The sequence below is a fragment of the Ochotona curzoniae genome, unplaced genomic scaffold (genome assembly GCF_017591425.1).
Source record: "Ochotona curzoniae isolate NIBS_2020 unplaced genomic scaffold, NIBS_Ocur_1.0 contig_21, whole genome shotgun sequence".
NCBI lineage: Eukaryota > Metazoa > Chordata > Mammalia > Lagomorpha > Ochotonidae > Ochotona > Ochotona curzoniae.
In genome coordinates, this window is record NW_024465322.1 from 8,061,365 (window position 1) to 8,075,048 (window position 13,684).

General features: G+C 38.9%; 1 protein-coding gene across 2 annotated transcripts in view; it reads left to right on the forward strand.

The window, feature by feature from the left end:
• The first annotated feature begins 1,245 nt into the window (after positions 1-1,245).
• Positions 1,246-13,684, forward strand: part of GLRB (glycine receptor beta) — a 38,226-nt gene continuing 25,787 nt past the window's right edge. Inside the window, exon 1 of one of the 2 annotated variants that reach the window (XM_040971325.1) lies at positions 1,246-1,394. In XM_040971325.1, coding sequence (XP_040827259.1) covers positions 1,273-1,394 — 122 coding nt within the window. In that variant the 5' untranslated portion in view covers positions 1,246-1,272. The remainder of the gene's footprint in view (positions 1,395-13,684) is intronic. The other variant, XM_040971326.1, reaches the window with a different exon arrangement.

The window sequence follows — 13,684 nt, forward strand, 5'->3', positions numbered from 1 at the left end:
TGTTATTTCATAGGCTGTTACCTAGAACTTCTGGTGTAATCTGTTGGATGAGACACCTTAGCATAGCGTAAAGGTGGGGAAGCTAAGAAGTAAAATGAATATGCGCCTTTTGGGGAAGGTAAAAAGTACCTGGCAGGTTTAATTTAAAACAGTGACACCAAACTTTTTTCTTTCAGGTCTTTAAAACTTGAAACTGGGTTTCCAATAGCATACTCCCAGGAAGAGGGGTTTTGGCGCAGTGGGATAAATGGCTGTTTGGGACTCCTATCCGAGTCCCTGGAGTTGAGTCCTGCCTGTATTCCAGGCCTAGATTCCCACTGTGGCACACACTTGGGCAACAGGCCTTGGTCTGTGTGTTCCGGTCCGTGCCACCCTCATTGGAGACCTAGGTGGCGTTGCAGCTGGCATTAGGGGAGTGAAGTGAACAAGCCCATGAATCACCCTCTCTCTGTTCTCTTTTTGTGTCACTCTGCCTCTCAAATATCTTAGAACAAAATACCGTTACTGTTTTTGAAGAACTAGAACACAGAAATGTAAAACACAAGCATAAAGTTATTTAAAAGAGCCTTGCTCAAGATAATCACTTCAACACTGTGTTAAACAGAGTCCTCCCCGCTCTCTTTTTACAAATGATTTATTTGTTTTTATTGGAAAGGCAGGTATACAGAGAGGAGATACACAGAGAAAGATCTTCCGTCCCCTGGTTCAATCCCCAAGTGTCCTCAGTGGCTGAGAAGAGACAGCCCAAAGCCAGAAGATTCTTCCAGGTCTCCCACTCAGGTGCAGGGTCCCTAGGCTTTGGACAATCCTCAACTGCTTTCCCAGGCCACAAGTAGGGAGCTGGATGGGAAGTGGAGCAGCTGGGACATGGACTGGCACCACTAAGGGATCTCGGTGCATACAAGACGAGGGAGGACTTTAGCCACCAGGCCACTGCACCAGGCACTTCAGCATCTTTCTAAGCATACGTTGCTATACTGGGACATTGAATATCAATTTCCAGTTTTATGAAATTGTTGAATCAGAATGCTTACATAGTAACCCGTTATACTTCAGTGTGGTCTTATTACTAGTGTAATGTTCAGCTTTAGCTGCTGTAGAAATAGACAGCTTCTAGAATATGAAAGGAACAACCTCACTCGATTTACAAATGCACCGACCCTTAGGGAGTGGCAATCACAGTCCTATCATATTGGCATCATTTGCTGCTTAAATGTAAACAACGTCTTGTTCTCTCTTGCAGGCTGATCTCCTGGACGTTAACTTTTCAAGATGAAGTTGTTATTTGTGATCCCTTTTTTTATTTTAATTTCCTTGTGTGTCGAGGAGGCCTATTCCAAGGAAAAGTCTTCGAAGAAAGGAAAGGGGAAGAAGAAGCAGTACCTGTGCCCATCGTATGTCCTTCATGTCTTATATATTCTTTTATTCAGAAATGTTATACTTTCCTGAAAGGGAAGGACTTTATTGAAGTGAGTCTGAGTACACATTTACATCAGAACATGTGCCCATTTTTACTTTAACAGTAGAACCAGGAGAGCTTCTTATTGTGATGGTTCATTCTCAGCGTTAATGGGAAATGCATGCTAGGGGTTGATGTCATTTTAAAAAATAGAGAACTTTTCCATCAGCTGGCTCACTCCCCAAAGCCCACGTCATCTAGAACTAGGCCAGGCCACAGCCACGAGCCAGGAACTGCTTCTTCATCTCCCGTGGTGGGGACAGTAGACCACATGCTTGGGTTACTGGCCAGGTACAATGGCAGAAACGTGGATTGTAACCAGAGTATCTGGGACTGCAACCAGGGCCTCTAATGTGTGGGTTTTCTATGGGGCAACTTAGCCCACTGCATCACCACACCTGCCTTGTTTTGTAATTTTTCTTCCGTTACAAAGGAAGAAAAAAAGTTACCTTATGTTTCCACGGAACGTGCCATTTTTTATTAGATACTTGGATTTCAGATTTTGACTATAAAGCAGTTCAAATATTAATTTAAATTCCCAAATGAATACTCAGTAAAAATTAGGTGGCTGAGTTATAATCTTATTATTCAGTTTATAGAAATTACTGGTGCCTGACAGAAGAAAATCAATTTTCTATTGCAGTATTTATTTGTAAATGACTATGTTAGGAGACTAGAACATTTTTCAAAAAGGGTGTGATTAAATAAAAAACATGTAATCTAAAGCCAAGCACACGCCCCAAATGACAAAGTTTTGTGAATTAGATTCTGTTGAAGGAAACATTAATATTCATGGTAAAGAAAAACCAATAATATGTGCAGAAAGTCGTGCAATTGGATGGCATATATATGTATATGGCAAACAACTTTCATAGAATATAGTATCAAATAGACAACAATGGAAAATATGCAGTGACTAGGAATTAAAACTGATTTTTTATTGCAGGTCATTTTTAAATTATGAGTTCTTAAGTATCATATTGATTATAGATAACATTGTAACCCATCACCATCGTCATCATCATCATCATCATTATCATCATCATCATTATTTAAAGGTAGGTTACTACAGTTTTATAGCTGTTTTTGTAGGCGGAATGAAGGGACATTTGGGGAAATATGTTCTGTAAGGAAGCAAGGACCTTACCATGAGTAATTGTTTGCTTGTGGCAGATTCAAAGTTGGGAGACAGTGGCATGATCACACACCTCTAGCATTAAATTAACTTGCATAGGAAGGAAGCACTCTTGATTTCTGCCTGGAATAACCGGTTCATTCTGATGTTTCACATTGTGAGGTCTCAGCTGATTTACGGGGTGTCTAATGTGACGACCTGGGTGTGTATTTGTGTGTCCCTCCTGGACTTCTGCTCAGTCGGGTGTTGACTGTGGACAAGGCAGCCTCAGTACTCTTCTCGGTTGTGATTCTGTAGTACAATGAGATTAAAGTTTTAGCAGATTCAACTATGTCAGACCTTCTTTTTGTGAAAGGAAACGCTTAGTGCTTTGGATATTTCAGAAGTCTACCTCTAATGGATTCATGTGGATATAATGATAGAACCATCATGGATAACAGGTTGATGTGTGTGATGTAAAGCCATCTTGAGTTCATCGTTTTCCATGTGTGAAGAAGCCGACTGGGCTCTTCTTGTGCCCTCTGCTAACAGCCTTTCCTGTCCCCCTCAACCGTTAGGACCACAAGGTTCTGAAGTTGTCTACCTAGAGTGTCTTAGAGGCAGTCTATCTCATTTCAAGACTGTGCTATTCACTATCTATATATATCAACTGACTGTATACGTCTAGTATCTGTACTTACTTCAGATTGGTTTATAAAGATACATTTGGTAGACAAAAAGTGGACCAATTACAGGTATCTTTTGATGAATATGGAAGTGTTCACTTAGCTGATGAGTTCATTCCATAATCTTAGGCAGTAGTTAATCAATATTTTATCTTTAGATGTTCAATCATGGCTTTAAACTTTCATTGTTATTTTATTTGTTATAATTACGTGACTCATTAAGGTTTTACTTATTTTTTAAAGATTTATTTATTTTTATTGGAAAGTCAGATATACAGAGAGGGGGAGAGCCAGAGAGGAAGACCTTCCATCCAATGGTTCACTCTCCAAGTGGCTGCCACAGCTAGAGCTGAGCCAATCCAAAGCCAGGAGCCAGGAGCCAGGAGCTTCCTCCAGGTTCTGCATTGTATGGCATTTTCATAAATCAAGAGTTTTGTCTTAGCAGAAATATGCTCTTTTCTTTTAAAGGTAAGTCACTGCTGTGATACACCAAGGATAGATTATGTTTGCAAAAGTCCTCTCTAGTCCTCTAGTGTTACTACCTGCAATGAACCCATCCTTGCTCTGCTGGACATGGGGCTCAGATTGCTTCGAAACTGAATTTCTTTACCACAGACATTTTATGGAAATGTATACTTAAAATTCATGAAGTAAATTATTCTAATTTATGTACATACAAATAGCTCTTCTGAAACATGTAAATATAAAATTGTATTTCTCTAGCTCTGATTGGAATAACTCCATTAAATCACTAATAGAGTTTGTTGGAAACCTTGAAACATGTGACCTTCATTATTCCTCATGTAAGAAAGCAGTCGCAGGAATTGATGATTTTTCAGGGATTGATGATTCAAGTTCCTGTGATAGTGTAATAGGAAAGACTGAGTGGTTAAGGAGAGCATGTTTGATGACCTTTGCCTCAGCGTTTAACTCTGAGTTGATAACCCAGGGATCTTGTTGATACACCTGTTAGTGTCCTCTGCCTGTTTTGATCTGTAGTCGTTTTGGCTTAATCCCACAAATGGAGGTGTTGGCAGTTATAGTCTTGATTTTTGTCTGTGTGTGGCAGTTGGGGGTGGAATTTCATTGTGGTTCCAGAATTTTTTTTTTTTCCTTGACCTCTTTAGGACTTCTCTCCACTATCTCCGTCTTTTAATCTTAGCATAAAATTTTGACTGGTACTTTTTTTTTAAAATGGATTACATCACAAGGTCTTACGAAGAAAGGTACAAATAATTAGGAAGTGCAATAAGATAGAATCCACAGGAAAAACCCTTGTATTTGGCTCATATTATCTTATATTAGGGCACACATATCTGATATGTGTGGGTACAAAGAACTTTAGTTTATATTGGCTATCTTAGTTGACATTTCTTATTTCAAACTGAAAAATATTTTTTAAATATTTAGTTACTTAAATACTGTACTCATGCTAATATTAGTAACTTATTTTTTTATGAAATTTAACTGCTTTAAAAAATTTAACAAGCAGAGGGTCATTGGTGTACATTGCTAGGTATAATTTTAATGACTGTCTTAATGGAAGAAAGCAGGAATCTCATATCTGTTTCTGCATTTAGCTCGTCATATTGTTTTGACTGAAGTATGTGAACAAAGTACGGCCTCATGCAGACACATAATTGGGAAAAGAGAAAAGCATTTTAATAGGAATTTTATAATTGGGAATAGTCTCCTTTAATATCATGCCAAAACATAACAAGTACTCATTCCTAAAAAGATAATTGCAATGTGAAATCTGAAATCATATCATGAACATTTTATTGCATTGAAATCCACACATCTTTCTTGCCCCTTGAAAAACTTTTTTTTTTTTTTTGCTTAAAAATATGATTTTACAGCATCCTGCTTTGGTGTTTTGGGAAACATTGGTGTACTGGGTTACATAGATCTAATTGTTGACACATTTCATCATGCACTATCACCAGCACTTCCTATCTCATTGGCAAGCCTATAGGGATTGAGAAACTGTCAAACTCAGTATCCCAAATCTCCTCTTTTAAAACTCCATTTCGTGTTTGGAAATGCACATTTTATTGTTGGTAAAAAAAAAAAAAATCTTCTCAATTGCTGTTCTCTAAGTTGCATGTACCCTCCATCTACTTTTGAAAAAAAAAAGTTTTCCAAATATCCATGTCTGAATTACTGTACTGTTTTTATTGCGTTCCACGAGAATTATCTTCCCTGAAAATTATCTAATGTTGTAACCTCAGACGCTCAAGTGATTTTGTGAAATTCAAGTACAGTAGTTTGGCATTAGTAGAAATGCCATGTAGCTAGTTAGCATTTTATCATACAGAGTATTGAAAATGATGTTAAGTGTCAAAAAATTTCATAGAGTCAAAAGTTATTTCTTAGTTAGAAATATTGTTTAGGAATCAGGAATGCTGTCTTAATTTTTCTTTTTCACTGCTAGTGTATGCTGACAGAGAATACAATGGTGTTTGTGTGTATAGGTACCACATCATTGTGGTAATACATCAGTGGTTTTACCCACCGTTGCTACAAATGCCAACATGGCATGAAAACAGCAAATAGCTGTTTATTATTATTGTTGTGAAAATGGACCTGTTTCTAGGGGTGTCCTGAGAGGGTCTTGGGTACGTTAAGGGGGGCTGAGAACAATTACACTTTGAGAATTGTTATTCTTTAGGTTAGTCAATTTGTGATTCATGAATGTATATCCCTTCTCTGGGTTCAGCTCAGCACTGTATCTGCTGCATCTTTGGCTATAAAGTAGTTCTTGTGATCCTGGGACAACCTGTTCTCTTTGTGACCACATCCTGTTATTCATATGCTGTCATTTCTTCCAAGATTTCTTGTTCATCTTGACAAGCCTTGTTTTTGCGGATGCTTATTTACAAAGTGTTACTAGAATGGATTCCAAAAAAATATTAGAATGAAGATATTAGAAGGAAGATGTTAGGGCTATAAATATGAAAATTTGGGGGAATTTTAACTTGGAAGAAAGCACAAAAATGAAATGTATTTGGATTGGGTGAGTGGAAAAATTTTCACAAATGGGAGACAACAAAGCATATTTGTAAGACGATGAAAGGGTTCCCATCAGCAGAGAGGCAGAATTTACGATGCAGGAAGGAAAGACAATCGCTGGAGTGCTTCCCCCGTGGCAGAGACTCTTAGACAAATGGAAAATGTGACCTTGTGGAGAACTTTGATCTGTGTTTGCCCGCTTTTCTATGAAGTTCACGATAATAAAGGAGAGTGATGAGGCTTTGTTTCTCTTAACGCCAATGTTAAGTTAGGAGATGAAGACTCATCTGATATCAGTGTGTCAGCATGTTCTAACCTTGCTCTTCAGTTAGTACTCAGAGCTGAAGCAAAACTTAAAGCCAATGTTAAGTTAGGAGATGAAGACGTTCATCTGATATCAGTGTGTCAGCACGTTCTAACCTTGCTCTTCAGTTAGTACTCAGAGCTGAAGCAAAACTTTCATGAACGAGTTATAGGAGTCAACATCTTCTGATAGAGAACAGACTATCAGCTTTTTTTCCTCTTGCCCTGGTTCTAATAAAAATATGGAACCTGTGTAGTCTTTTGATTGGCATGTCCCTGATGAGTCAAATGTTCAACACTTATTCATATACCTTTTATTCATATTTATGTTTCATGTTGAGAATTATTTATATTTACTGTATGTTTTTGATAGATTCATTTTTTTGCTATTGAGTTGTTTTATGTAAATATTCTGGAATTAATCTCTTGTAAAATGCATAGCTTGTCTTTATTGTCTTCTATGAGAATTTTCTTCACTGTATTGATTTTCTCTTGTTGTACAAAAGCTATTTAGTTTGATGAAACTGGTAAAATTCTACCACAAAGAGATGTTGATTTTTATTTTTCAAATGTCTTTTCTCTGTCTGTTGAGAGGATCACTTGATTTTGTCCTTCATTTTGCTGGCATAGGGTGTCACATTGATTGGTTTGTGTGTGTTGAAACATTTTTGCATCTTTGGAATGAATCCTGCTTGGTCATGGTGAACAGTTTTGTAAGTGTGCTGTTGAATTCACTTTCCTAGAATTTATTTGAACATTTTTGCATAAACATTCATTAGAGATATTGACCTGTAGCTTTCTTTGTTTATGTATCTTGTGTGGTTTTGGAATCAAAGTTTTTCCGGTTTAATGGAATGAGTTGAGTAAGATGCCTTCTATTTTTTAGAAGTAATTTAAGAAAGATTAGTATTAATCCTTTAAATGTCTTGTTGCATTCAGTATACAGCCATCTGGTCCTGGGTATATGTGTATGGTGGAGGTATATTGTGGTTGAAGATTTTTTATTTATTAATTTACTCTTGCTACATACACATTATTCATTTACCTCGTCATTCAATCTTGGTAAGTTATGAATATCCAAGTGTTTGTCCATTCCTAGTAGGCTATCAAGTTTATTGCTGCATAATTGATCATGGCAATCACTAATGATCCTTTGTTGTATTTCTGCTGTTATCAGTTGTAAGCTGAAATGTCTCGTCTTCATTTCTGTATATGTGGATGCTCTCTCTCCCTTTCTGCAGTGGTAAGCCTAACTAAGGGTATCAACATTGTCTTTTCCAGAAGCAGTTATTCCATTCATTAAATATATATACGTATTCTAGTTGGAAAAGATACTTCACTTAAATTTTTTAAAAAGATTTATTTGGGCCCGGCGCGGTGGCGCAAGTGGTTAAAGGTCCTCGCCTTGCACGCCCGGGATCCCATATGGGCGCCGGTTCTAATCCCGGCAGCCCCGCTTCCCTTCCAGCTCCCTGCCTGTGGCCTGGGAAGGCAGTCGAGGACGGCCCAAAGCTTTGGGAACCTGCACCCTGTGGGAGACCTGGAAGAGGCTCCTGGCTTCGGATCGGCATAGTATCGGCCCGTTGCGCTCACTTGGGGAGTGAATCATCGGACGGAAGATCTTCCTCTCTGTCTCTCCTTCTATCTGTATATCTGCCTTTCTAATAAAAAAATAATAATAAAAATAAATCTTTATTAGAAAGGCAGATATACAGATAGAAGGAGAGACAGAGAGGAAGATCTTCCGTCCGATGATTCACTCCAAAAGCGGCTGCAACCCATCTCCCCAAGGAGAAACATCTCTGCCGCGTGTTAGAAAGGTGACCCAGGAAACGCCCTCTTGCTTCTCCGAATGTACCATTTCTCAGGATTAAAATAGAAGCATGCACTGTGGCATCTCACCTCACCTCTGTTTTGGGGTGGCTTGGAATACATGCAGCTTCCCGTTGTCCCTCTATTGAGCATGGCAGGCAGTATGCAGAAATGCTACAGCACACTGGAAACCTCTTCCAAAGAGTTTCTCGGACTCATTCTGCCAACCCTCCCTTCTAGACTATTGAGTGGATGAGTTAAAGATGAGGAATCCCGCTGTCATCTCCTGTTTCGTGTGAGTTGTGCAAGAGGTGTGATTGCAGACTTTGATGGAGAGGAATTCTTGGCATCTGGTGTTTTATTTTGGCTTCTGTGGCTTCAGACAAAATTTAACAGAAAATTCCACTTCAACGTTCTTCACATTCTGAGGTAACATTTCAATGCCCTTAATGGTAGTTTTCAACAAAAAATACAGGTAATTATAGATTATTTGTATGAATAACGCATATTACTGCTTACTTGACAAATGAGGAGAGACAGGCAGAATTCTTGTTCCCTGTAGACTAGGGGAGTCCTGGTGGGCTCGTACCTGACTTACATTGAAGGAGGGGAAAGGAGCCTGGGACAGTAGGTCAGAGGTAATGGACCAGAAAAAAGAAGGTTATGATGGGATGGCTGTGTTTAATATTCATTAAGGAAATGTGTGGGTGTTTACTGTGGGTCACCTTAGGGGCAGCAAGAGAAAGAGAAAGCAAGCAAGCCGGGGAGCCTGGAATTCAAAACAAAGGAGCCTTCCATGCCCAGGGCCTTGGAGGACGGTGGAATTCCGCGTGTAAACCTGATTGGTGTAGACTGTGGACTGTCTGGGGCTGAAGCCGGGCCCTGGAATTGCCCACTGGAGGAGGGTCAGAGTCCTCTCTTGATAAATGAAATGACAGGTTCTTTATGCGGGGGTCTCCATTAAAGTACACAACACTGTTAATCACAGACAGGGATGGAGAATTGACGGCCGCTGTGCAGCCAGTCCCCATCGCAGCTTCCCTGTCTCCTGGAGGCCTGAGTACCAAAGGATGGGGCTTTCCTATGGAATCAAGCTCAGGAGTCAGACGATTACCTGGAACAGGGCATCTTACTTATGGAAGCGATGGTCACAATGAGGCTGAGTACTGCCAGAGTGTCTGAAAGTGTTATGAGATTTGCTGGAAATTTCATCCAAGTGTAGTGGAAAAAATTAGTAACTCCCACAGAAGATGGGGTGGGTGGACTTGGAGGGGGAGAGGGTTTTTTTTTTTTGGTAATTTATCCCTGTATTTTCTGGTTCATTCAACGAAATGTAAGGTCATTTCTCTTTTTAAAAAATATTTATTTATTTTATTGGAAACGCAGATGTACAGAGAGGAGGAGAGACAGAGGAAAATCTTCTGTCCAATGATTCACTCCCCAAGTGGCCACAACGGGCTGTGCTGTGCCGACCCAAAGCCAGGAGCCAAGAACTTCTTTCCGTGTCTCCCATGCTAATGCAGGGTCCCAAGGCTTTGGGCTGTCCTCCACTGCTTTCCCAGGCCACAAGCAGGAAGCTGGATGGGAAGTGGAGCTGCCGGGATTGGAACTGGTGCCCATATGGGATCCCAGCATGTTCTCTCTCTATATATATCTCACTTTCCAATAAAAATAAATAAATCTTTAGAAAAAAGAGAAATTTCTTGCATATCATTTCCCAATCAATACTTCTTTTCACATCAACCATTCTGATTTCATTAACATTATTTTGTTTAGGCTCTTCTTGACCTTAATATAAATGAAATGAGAGCAAACCATACCCTTGTAAATCTGGCTTCTTTTGTTTCCATGTCTGACAAACTTCATTTACTTTGTTGCAGGAGTCCTTTCTCTTTTATTATTGTGTTGCATTTAATCATGATGAGAAAATGATAGTGAGTTTATCTTATTTACTCCCCAATGGAAACACAAAACTAAATATAAGTTAACAGACTTTATCAGAAAGTATTATTACAGTAGAGAAAATGCTTCAATTGTGAGATACATAAGCTGCTCCAAGGACAGGCAAGAAGAGCTCCTCTTATGAAGAGTAAATGTGGCAAAAAGGACCAGGTTTTGGGGAGTGGCCTGAGCAGCTGGCCAAAATGGATGAGTCCTTCTTGCTCTAAATTGTTTCCAGTCTTCAGTTTAGATACTCATTTGTGAGTCAAAGAAGCAGAGTTTAGATGGTTGTGTCTGGTCTTACCCTGAGTAAGGAAGATGAGACATGCAGGTGTCTTACCATGAAGGGACATCCTTTGCAGGGAAACACTTTACGTAATACAAAAGACTGGGAATCGTAAGTGTGCTGGTAACCCAGGAAGCAAGGAAAACATCAGCAATTCTTACTATTAACATGAATGAATATGCAATAATGTGCTCTCTTGGTGCCATTTTGAAGTAAGGTGTTATGAACATCTGTTACACATACGTTTTGGTTGACATAGCATTGTTACCTGCTGTGTATATATCCGATAGTAAAATTTTAAAATAATAGAGAATACCAGAAGATAATGGACAGCTTTTCAGTCGCACTCCAGTACTAGTGTTTGAATGCTTGAAGTACAACTCACCCTCATCAGGCCCGCACACCGCTGGCCATCTCTGTATTTGTAGCTACTGGGTGGAAGTACAGCAATCTCACAGTGTAGTTTTAATTTGCTTTCTGTTAACAATTAATGCTGTTGAAAAATTTTAGCTGTTCTCTTGAGAAAAATGACTTGAAGCATGCCTGATTTGGGTAGGATTTGTTGATTTTCTTCTCTAAATTTAAGTGTTTTTCATGCATTCTGGATCAGATGCTTTGTCAAGTATGTGTATGAAATAGCTCCATTTTTTGGTGTGCATTTTAACTTACTTAACATTACTAATTGGCGAGCTGAAAAACTTATCTTTCATAATGTTTGATTTGTTAATTTTTGTGGTTAATGATTTTGCATTTTGTTAATGAAATCTTCCTGCAGATTTTCAAAGATGAATTCATTTTGTTGGATTTTTGTGGCGGCTTTAAAGTTCACATTTAGAAGTAGAATTATTCTCAGTTGGTGTGTGATATGGTATCATGTCAAGACTCACTTTAAACACAGGCTCATCCAGTTCCTTGACACATTTCCCGGAAGCTCAAGCTGTTTTCACAGAAGTGGCAGTTGGTCCTTGTGGTTGAAGCATGTCTGGCCTCCTCTTTTCCATCCAGTTGGTCGATTTCTACTCACCCTTGTGTATCGACACACTGATTAGATCCTGAGGACCAAATAAAATGAATCTACCGTGTTCTTGTTTATTGTTATTTTAGACATTCTGAGTTCTTTGTATTACCATATACATTTCAGAATTAGCTTTTACACTTTCACACACATAGAAAATGTTTGTACTTTCACTGACATAATACAGTCTCAGTTTTGCTTATAATATGCACAGAAGCATTGGACTAAAAAGAAAATTAGAACATAACACATTCGAAGAAAGGTAAAGCAAATATAAGCCCATCGGGAATGAAGACATTTGCCTTGACATTGGAACAGGCTAAGGTCTGTGATTATAGTTCATTGAGACATAACCAAGTACTAGCCCTAACTCTACACTTGAGGGAATGAGAACTTGGGACTTTAAGATTTCTGCCCTGTGAACCAGGAAGTGGGGTTAAAGAAGGCAGATGTTTCTGTTTGTTGTGTTTGCTGATAATTTCCCAAGGCCTAGGCAAATGTCTGGCTATGGTAACTACTTACTAAATATTTGTTGAATGACTGGATGAATTTACACATGGCAGGATTCCGAATGTGTAGTCTACTTAAGTATGGGACCTGTGAGGGCTGGATAGTCTCAGTGCTTGGAAATATTTATTTAAGGAGCATTTATTTGCCAAAAGCAATGTTAACCAAGCACAGAAAGTTACAGGTGCTACATAATATGAATCATGTTATTAATCATTTGGTAACAGTACTGAGTATTATGTGTCTTACTGAATACTATCTCTATGTCATAATATTTTTAAAACACATATTTCAGAAGCAGTCACATACAATGAGGCATATTCATTTTTTAACCTTTTGGGTGTAAGAACTCTTGATATTTGGCAGTCATGCAAGGGAATTGCTCTTTATTGTCTGAAAATCGTAAGGAGGAACAGAAGCAAACACTGTGCTCTAACAGGAGTTGGAGGAGACATGTGGCACAGTGGTTAAGATGCTGGCTTGGAGGGTACTAAGAGTGCTTGAGCTGCTCGCTGCTAAGTAAGCTCTACAGCACACAGGAAGCCTGCAAGTTCTTGGGGCCCTCTTGCCCACAGGTGTGCTTTGGGCTGAGTTTTCAGCTCCTGAGTATGGCCTGACTTGGTCCTGCCTCTGTGGGCATTTAGGGAGTAAAAAGTGGAGTGAGATCTCTCTCTCTCTCTCCTTCTATGCCTTTTTCAAATAAAATAAAAATAAATTATATTTTTAAATTAAAATGACAGGCACACAGTCTTGTTTACATACTGTTACTCTTTCTGTCTGCTCCTTCCCCTGCTTAAAATGAACTCAGCTTCAATAGAATGTGAGTCTCCTCGTCTCCTCTTCCATGTGGAAATCTGAGACAAAGATTTACTTTTCCATGTTTTTCCCTGAAGCAGATATTTGGTGAAAAACTCAGGTTGTTCGTTGAAGAATAAGAAGGGCATTTTCTTTACCTGGTACGCTGGTCTTCATTTCTGAATTCCGTACAGCAGCCAGGCCTTTCTTGTCTTTTCATGGAGGGGAACAGAAGCGGATTTACTTCAATAATTTTCCAAGTTGAGGTGTTTAGGAACCAAATCCAATACATTTTCCTTTCAGTGGTGTCTGCCTTTTACCTCTTCATTCTCCAGATTCACTTTAGAAGAAACTCAAGAACTGAAGTTTCTGTTTTTTTTTTTCTTTTTCATGTATATCTAAGCAAGTAATACAACTAATGAGCCAAGTGGCTCAATTTTTTTAGAAACAAATTAAATTTTGGCTGATTATTATTGCTTTGCTAACTCGCACAACTCAGTTAAGATGCTTTCGTACTGTATGAGTACAAACAGCTCACACGTTTCCTGGGATGAAAGGGAAATTCCTCATTTCCATCCCAGCCTCTGGCATCCATCTTTCTTGTCTCAGCTGTTGTAATATCAGTCATTTTAGATGCCTCCTAATTGGAGTCCTACATGATTTATCCTGCAATTTGCCTATTTCACGTAATAAGTTTTCTGCTCCATAAATATTGTGGATTACTATTCTTGATTATGATTCTTGGCCCATATTA